This window comes from Engraulis encrasicolus, chromosome 1 (genome assembly GCF_034702125.1).
Source record: "Engraulis encrasicolus isolate BLACKSEA-1 chromosome 1, IST_EnEncr_1.0, whole genome shotgun sequence".
NCBI lineage: Eukaryota > Metazoa > Chordata > Actinopteri > Clupeiformes > Engraulidae > Engraulis > Engraulis encrasicolus.
The window spans coordinates 43,820,315-43,829,488 of NC_085857.1; the positions used below are offsets into that span (position 1 = coordinate 43,820,315).

The 9,174-nt window shown below is 42.0% G+C and overlaps 1 protein-coding gene across 2 annotated transcripts; it reads right to left on the reverse strand.

Moving 5' to 3' along the window:
- Positions 1 to 279: 279 nt before the first annotated feature.
- Positions 280 to 6,261, reverse strand: LOC134436017 (uncharacterized). Of its 2 annotated transcripts, XM_063185079.1 has the most exons (8): positions 6,114 to 6,261; positions 4,919 to 5,014; positions 4,586 to 4,678; positions 4,098 to 4,193; positions 3,662 to 3,802; positions 2,921 to 3,016; positions 1,671 to 1,739; positions 280 to 1,424 (listed from the first exon to the last, which is right to left on the reverse strand). In XM_063185079.1, the coding sequence occupies exons 2-8, from the start codon at positions 5,006 to 5,008 to the stop codon at positions 816 to 818; spliced, it is 1,194 nt and encodes a 397-aa protein (XP_063041149.1). In that variant the 5' UTR covers positions 5,009 to 5,014; positions 6,114 to 6,261; the 3' UTR covers positions 280 to 815. The 2 variants fall into 2 exon arrangements, with proteins under 2 accessions (XP_063041149.1, XP_063041217.1); XM_063185147.1 differs by lacking the exon at positions 6,114 to 6,261 and having other exon boundaries at positions 4,919 to 5,187.
- Between the last annotated feature and the right edge of the window lie 2,913 nt (positions 6,262 to 9,174).

Genomic DNA, 9,174 nt, shown 5'->3' on the forward strand with positions numbered 1-9,174 from the left:
CTCCTGCCCATGGTAGACACCAGACTCTGTTGGTGCATGGGCATATTCTTCAGTCCCACCAAGAAATCGCGGGCATTTTCTCAAAAAATCGCGGTCGGAATTGCCAGATGGTGCACGAGGATTTCCAGAAAATCGCGATAAAAGTTGCGAGCTTCTTACTGTGTTGTTGCGATTTTGTTGCGGCATGAAGTGAAAGGTGCGATTTTTGTTGCGATTTTTAATGTGTTTCCTTGAATTTCTTGAACTCACAGTATGAAGAAGATACTAAAGTAAGTAAGTAGGCCTACGTCAGTAAATAATTCAAGGAGTATACAAAGTGGAAAATAACTTACTAATCCATACAAAGTATGTGGGGAAAAAGGATATGGGCAATATTTATTTATTTTTCTTTCTTTTAATTTGTATTTCATTTTGGTTCAACCCCAGTGGAGTTTATTTAATCTCTTCTGCAAAGTTCCCATTAGAGCTATACAGTGGGGTTGTAAATCCCAGCCTCCATGATGATACAACAAAGCAGGTGGCTTTGATTGAGTGACCGGTACCCTGGGAGGAGAGGATCGAGAAGGCACATCAGCGCAAGTTGGGGAAGTAGGCTACCAGCCGCTCATTGCAGGCAGCCAGCAGAGGGGCTGGAGAGCCTGGAACCTGCCAGCAGAGGTGGGGTGCAGGGGGTTACCATAAGACAGTCCCTCTGGAGAGCGCTTGGGAGTCTTGGGGTGAGAGGTGCAACCAGGGCCGTTGACAGCTTTGGCTGGGCCCGGGACAAAGTCATCTGATAGGGCCCCCTCAACCAATACATTCAATGTCATGATGATTCAATGTCCCCTGCTTCTCCTGCCTAGGCTCCTGAGGCTCTTGCCCAGGCGTCTCAGGAAAGGGCAGCAGACCCCATTCCCTCCTTCCTGAGCGCCTTCCTCCTCCACGCAGGCTCCACTTCCACCACGTCGCTCGGCTGCGTCCTTCTGCATGGTCTGGGGAATGCTAAGGGGCTCCACCTTCCTACCTCTCCGTCCTAGGCTCCTGAGGGTCTTGCCCAGGCGTCTCAGGAAAGGGCAGCAGACCCTCTTCTCTCCTCTCTGTGCGCCCTCCTCCACACAGACCCCACTTCCACTTCCATCACGTTGCTCGGCTGCGTCCTCCTCAACAACAGCCTGGTCCTGCAGCAGCTGCTGGGTGAGTGTCTGCTGCTGAGGGGAGTCGGCAGATGCATCAGCTGCAGCAATGTCCAGGACGGGTGACTCATGGTCAGTGGAGGCCGGGCAGTCATCCCCCTCCGAGGTCTCCTGGCTGTCCGCGGGCTCGTTCCAGCATATCGGGACCATAACCGTAAGTTTCCGCACTGGGCGGAGGCTGGCGTTGTCGATGCCTTTGGCGGTGGTGGTTGGCTTTCTCAAGTTTCTCCTGAGACGAGGGTCACTGAAGGCCTTCTCAAATAAACGTGCGCGCACACACACACACACACACACACAAACACACACAAACACACACACACACACACACATGCACACGCACACACACTTAATTGGGTCACTGGATAGTTTTGTAACAGACACCAGGTTACACAGCTCTTCTATTAATTAATTAAATTGATTAATAACAATGAATATACTGTTAAGGAAATAAAAGAAAATTGAATGCATGCAATGGTGGCATTATCTGTTGTTGCTTACCGCAAGCAGACTGTAATCATCGTTCAAATCAGAACGGATGCTCGGTCCTTCGTCAGGGTCTTGAGCAAACTAAGCAAACACACACACACACACACACACACACACACACACACACACACACACACACACACACACACACACACACACACACACACACACACACACACACACACACACACACACACACACACACACACACACACACACATTGGGCCTACATTAGATTTCACAACTAGGAGCAGAGGAGTCAAAGGTTTTAAAAGTAAAAGCAATAAAACAAAACAACACAGTTTCCATCCAACAGAGGTAACTTATCTGAGTTACCAGTAGACCTATGTGTTGTCTTACGATCAGCTGGTTGGATCACAATTGTGGTGGATCCTTGTTTGGTTTTTAGTGCTTGTCACCTATACCTCATAAGATACAATGGAGTAAATGGTGTACACCACTGTGTAATATCATGTGCTAGTTATGTACTTGCACCATGAGTTTACTTCTGAATAGGAGGCATTACTAAGATAGCAGCCTAAATTCAGCAACAGCCTCCCTCAGTTACTCCGGATGTATCTCTACGATGCCAGCCAACGTACTTCAGTGAATCTTGATGTATCACTAATATTTTCACACCAAGTTCCTTTCATTGATCCAAACTCAATCCTCTTTAACTGAACCAAAACAAGAACTGTCAGCAAAAGGACTCAGTTCTGTTTTCTTCATAGTGGGAGTGTATTATGAAAAGGACCGGCTGCTCTTTCCGGTTCCTTTCTTAGGCTTTTATGATGTGTCAGTCCTCTTTTTGATCACACACGGCCCTCTAGAGCGCTACTCAAGTGATAACACCCAGTCACAAGTGTAATTTGTCAGGACTTCTAAGCGAACCGTACTGAGACCATGTGAACTTAATATGGTTCACTTCCGAGGGGTCTGGGTACACTTTGGAGCAGTGGTGTAGTCTACTTTTTTATGGTGGGTATACTGTATATTTGAGCATTTTTTTGAAGTGGTTATACTGTATATATTTGTGCTATTCAAAACAATGGATCAAACAATTTTAAGTGAGTATACTGAAATCCCTTAAATTTAGAAGTTGATATACTCCGTATACCCGCGTTCTATGTAGACTACACCACTGCTTTGGAGCATTTACATATGTGCAGAAATATATAACACATGTGGTGAGTAACAGGTTTCAGTTTGCTTAAAAGACTGAAAGGGACCAGGTGTGAAAACAACATAAAATGCCAACGTACCTCAGTAGAGCTGGAGGCATCACTGAGATGGCAGTCTCCAGCATTCGTGATGCCTCTGATAGCGTTCCAGATCTCATCATCGTCATCGCCCTCAACCTGAGCACACACATAAAAATTGAATGATCATGTCCATATGCATACTCAGAGAGACAAAAAATGTCACCTTGAAGTTACTGCAGTTACGCAGCTGCATCAGTTGATCAGGCATCATATTAGCCTGGTTTCTACCAGATCTCTGTGTGTGTAGCTCTGGAGCCCTAAGGTGGCGCTCCAAACACACATGTTGGTCAACCTACTTAATGTGGGGCCTAAATTGCAGGCATTGACCTGTGTATTTTTAACCCCTTATCATCTTCCTAGTCATGTTTTGCACTGTTATGTTCTGGTGGTAAGATTCCATGAATGAGTATTAAATATCTCTCTCTCTCTCTCTCTCTCTCTCTCTCTCTCTCTCTCTCTCTCTCTCTCTCTCTCTCTCTCTCTCTCTCTCTCTCTCTCTCTCTCTCTCTCTCTCTCTCTCTCTCTCTCTCTCTCTCTCTCTCTCTAACACACACACACACACACACACACACACACACACACACACACACACACACACACACACACACACACACACACACACACACACACACACACACACACACACACACACACACACACACACACACACACACACACACACACACACACACACACACACACTTTAAAATATATTCAGTGGTTAGAGACGTTGCTACTCACGTCTGTAATGTTTGTGCCATCTCCCAAGCATGCGTTGCTGTCTGCTGCGGCTCTTGAGTCATCACGAACCCCAGGCCTCGTCCAGCTCTTCACCCCTCTAGGTGGGAGGGGTCTGGCTGATGGAAGACGAGGCTGAGATACCTACATCAATGAGAGAGAGAGAGAGAGAGAGAGAGAGAGAGAGAGAGAGAGAGAGAGAGAGAGAGAGAGAGAGAGAGAGAGAGAGAGAGAGAGAGAGAGAGTCGCTACTTTCCAAAATGTTACCAAAACTGTAGTGATGTTGTAATAAATGTTTTAATAAGTCACTTAAGACTCTGAGTATTGGGAAAGCAATGTAGTTATGAAAATATTGATGATTTTTCGGCAAGCAGTGAGTGGTGGGATCACCGGTCCATTTCCATCAAAGGGCTTCAGTGACTTCAACTGCACGTCTTACCTGGCTGGGGCCTGCAGAGACAGTGCTGGAGTCGGAGGAAGAGCTGATGTCAGCCTCTCTGCTCCAGTCCTCCTGGCTCAAAGACTCAGTCGTGGGCTAAAACAGAATACATAGTTGGTAAAGTAGATGGAAGACAGATTCAAACACAGTGAACAAAGAGTAAAAAAGACTTGTCATAATATATCATCGCACTAATTTCATTCATACAATGGGTCTGAAACAGCTAAATTGAGAAAATATTAGACTATTGGGAGGAGTGAAGTGAACCCAAGTTCCTGACAAATTGCTTACGTTTGAACATGATTGTCATGTCTTCTGGCAACATGAGTAATCTTCCCACAAAACGAAACCCAATCAACATGGAAGGTAAAGTGAACTGACTGAAGATTTACAAATGACAAGGCTAGAGTCTATTTGGGCTTTATGGAGAATTCTTCAAGTGTCAGCACTGCTGGCTGTAATAGGCTTCAGGTGAAGCTTTGTCTTACCTGGTTGGTACCTCGAGAGATGGGGCTGGGGGTGGAGGCAGCACTGCTCGATTCTTCACTAGCACTGCTCGATTCTTCACTCGAAGTCGTAAGCTGAAACATAAATCGTAATTTCTCAGATTGATTCAATTTTCGTGGAAAAAAAAAGACTGACTGGTGCCTAGCAGAAAGAAGGTTGCAAAAAAGGTTTCTCTGTTAGTGAATGGGGAATACCATGTGCTTTGTGTCCTAATCCTAGGAGTATTGCAGTCCATTTGAATTATCCAAGTGTGCTCTATTTGGTGCAAAATATTGTAACATAGCTGCTGTAATTTCAGTGGCAGCAGATCTTACCTCACTGGGAGCTTCAGATATGAGGCTGATGGTGGACACATCATCGCTGCATTGATCACTCACACTCTGCCCATCAACGTGATCACTCATGATGGGCTAAAACACAACACAACACAACACAACACAACACAACACAACACAACACAACACAACACAACACAACACAACACAACACAACACAACACAACACAACACAACACAACACAACACAACACAACACAACACAACATATCTGATTATTGTGTTTGAAAATGAATAAATAAATACATAAATATATCAGTATAAATAAATATAGCAAGGAGTTCTGTTGGTCGAGATCCTTACCTATCTCCTCCAATTGCTTGGTTTAAATTATTTGATTTAATAAAAAAATATAGGCCTATTATTACAACTACACATTTTACGTAAATGGTGCATAGGCTACAACAGAGAATGTGAATAGAATCAGGGAACAGCAAGTGATTATGATGCAACCTGATGCACATGCGATCATTATGTCATAATTGTTGCCTTAGGAAACAACATCATCAGTTGAAGACACTGTTGAAGCCAATGGGAGTAGTGGTTGAAACCATTGATTGTAGGCTTACATCCTATACATGGGTTCTAAAGTTTTGTTTTAACCCGACTGCGCGAACCTATCAACTCAACTTCTGATTGTTGGAAACCGCTGTCGGTCAAAAAATTAGCTCACGTGATTGGCTGCCAGTGTCTTGCTCCTCCTCTTGCCCCTCCTCATAACATCGTGTTTACAAACACTGGGAACCCATGTATACAGTCATATTGGCAATCTAAAACTGTGTTTGGTTCTTGATTGTGATTGGCTGATTTGGTATCCCATGCCATTGTATAAGCAGTGTGTGTGATGTGATGTCATAGGCTATGCAGTTTCAAAGCCATAGCCCATTGGTGTTTCCATGGTAACCACTTCCCCTAAAATAGACTATTTCATTACTTCTTTTTTTCCAGCCTAATTATTTGTTAAACTAGACATAGCAGTTCAGTAAACTATGTGTGACCTTCACATCCATTAAAATTAAAAAGTTGCCTTAGCCTAAACCCTGTTTTCCCCTCACTCTTCCCTTGCCTCTCAAAAACAGTAATTGTGACAAAATATTGCATATGCACACTTATAGCACAGGGATTATATGCCTTGTTTCTTTAAAAAAGTACCAAGATTAAACCAATGTCTTACCTGAGATGTGGTGGATTCAAGAAAGGGTGTAAAAATAAGTTTAAAAGAACCTTGCACCGATCATAAAATGAATAAATAAAGTGTGCCACATCCTGAAATGGACAAAAATCTGTCACACAATAACCACTGCTCGTAACACTATAATGATGCTGTCACTCTAATCCAAAAATAACTAATGAACACTTTGTCATCACTAACATTCTCTAAGCCCTTATGACACAATACTTTACCAAATTCTTTATGATGTCATCAGTTGTTAGTGGTTCTACTGGTCAGAGGCCACATTCCAGGAGCTCCTACTTATACCAACACTCCTACCCCGCTATGCTTAAGATAGGATTCAGGGTTTACCTAGGCCTATGCAGATAGCCTTTAAATAATGAACAGTCACTTGGTATTACTAAGCTACTGTATATTTTGAGACAATTTGGTTTTGCGCAAAAAAATAAAAGTGGTAATTCATCAAAAAAAAAAAAAAAAATCATATTGTTATATATTTGCATATCCATGTAAATTTGTATAGGCTACACCCTTTCCTACTGCAGTGCAATTTGCCTTATTCATATGTGGAAGATGGGGAATGGGCTACTTTTAGTATGTGCCAAGAATTGTCGCTCATATAGGAATTATTTCGCATTTTATATAGATTTGTGTCATATGGATTGCCAGGTTAGTGTAAGTTTCATCTATTTGTATTTTGTTATGGGAAGAGACCTCTCACGATGTGTGAAATTTTACTGCCCATTGACATTGTAAGTGGAGTCTGGTAACTTGATTTGTAAGTATGCCATTAGCACTTTCAAATCTCTTTGTGTGGCAGACCATGTGGAAAAAAGGAAAAGGCCATATTTATTTATTTATTTTTCTTTCTTTTTATTTGTATTTTATTTAGGTTCAACCACAGTGGAGTTGCTTTAATCTCCTCTGAAAAGTTCCTGTCCCCACTCTGTTCCCCTGCCTCACAAAAATAATAACTGTGACAAAATATTACAAGTGCGAAATGGATTACATGCCTTATGACTTTGAAAAATACAAAAAAAAGTCTTACCTGAGATGTGGTGGATTGAAAAATTAATGTAAAAATAAGTTCAAGTCACTGCTCATAGCCATAATGATGCATTCACTCTAATTCATAAATAATTAAAGATTATTGCATTTATTCATATCTAATATTCTCTAATCCCATTCATATAGGCCTACAACTGTGGCAGTTGGAGTCGAGCACACACACACACACACACAAACTAAAAACAGCAAACAAACAAACAAACTAAGACCCACTAATTTTTGCACATATCAAATTTATTTCAAATCATTGTATATCCATTATTGCTGTTGTATTGGGACACTGGGCCCTGCGAAAGCTTCTCCTGCCCATGGTAGTGTGTACAGCAGACTGTGCTGGTGCATGGGCATATTATTAAGGTCCCATACTCCATCCTGGCAGATTTCAGTTCTCGTTTCACCCTGTGTGGAAGCAGCAAACACTAAACCGTTATGCATCTCAGAGTGTATAATTACATCTGTGTCCACGCCTGGTGTAATTTGTCCATGGTGTAATTTGTTCAATAAGACAGTTCCCCCCAAAGTATGCATGCAGTAGGTATATGCCTATACAAAACACCACTGGAAAGAGAAAGACATGTTGAGTGTACATTTATGGTCACCATTGGATGTAAATGTGGTTTCTCAATTCCTATGTTTCACCAATAGAGGGAGACGTTGACTCTTTATTTTTTCTATCAGAGAAAACACTGATGCTCCACAGCCCTGAAACCCAGAAGAAAACACGTTTATGGGTTTCATTTTTCTTTACATAATTTTATTATTATGGTGGAAAGAAAATCATTCAAGCATTTTTTTTTTCAAATACATGTATTTATGAACCTTTTTTTTTTTTGTAATCACATGTCCACTGTAGTGGACGCTGGGAGTAGGTTTGTCTAAATTTGTATTAGCTACTGCACTACTTTGTTATTGACTGCCCTTTTCAATTAGTATTGAATTTCAGAGGCCAACCCTCAAAATGTCCGACTTGTTTGCATGGTAACTTTTGAATAAGGTGGACGGATTCAGACTAGAGGATGACATTTTTCGGGAATTCCCATGGGTCCCATAGGATTCCTACTGCAAAGGAGTCAAAATTTTGAAGATGAACGGGAGCTGGCAGGAGCGGGAATAAAAATGAACGAAAAGGAATGATTTTGAATGGGAGTGGGCGGGATTGGGAGACATTCTTACAAGAGTGGACGGGATGGGATTTGTTTCTTTAACTCCAGGCCGGGATGGGATTTTTTTTGTAGGACCGGGATGGGACAAGAGTGAAAATCCACTCCCATGTCATTCTCTAATTCAGACCATATCATGAGTGGTAACAGTATAATAGAGACATGGATATACATTTTGGAGGTCTTAAATGGTCAAGATGGCAGTACCTTAATATACTAACTAACCTGAGATTTTAGGGGTTTCTGGGATATATATCTGGTAGTCTGGGTCAATTGCATAGTTTTGTTCCTGTGCAGGATCCTCAATGGTAGATATACTGTAGGCCTATCTTCGCCTGACCTTTCAACTTTGTGTTCTAGTTTGGCCTGAATGAACATGAATTCTGGGTAAAAAAGTATCAAATCATGCACTTCCTGATCACATCACGTCAGGTCTCGTGGGGTAAACTTATTGCCATCTTGCCAATGTTTTGCTACTTGCAGACAGGAGGATTTGGACGTTTCCCTGTCATGAATTTTCAAAGCTAAATTTGACCAAGGAAGATTGGAGTGAACAATAGCTCAACACATGACAGCAGCAGCAAGCAGCTTGGGGTGAGTGTGGCTGACCAACGTATATACTCCATTCAGTATCAATGGTGGCTCTAATTTTTTCTAGATACAGAGACAAAGGCCCGGACGTCAGGATACATTTAGTAGCTAGAACTTCAAGATATGGCTGTAAACATTAGTAGTACTAATCCATGTTTTTTTCCTTTCAAATACTTTGAAGCAACTGGACTTTGGGGCATGAAAACGTAGATTTAGGTCCTCAATTTGAACTCAAATAGTTA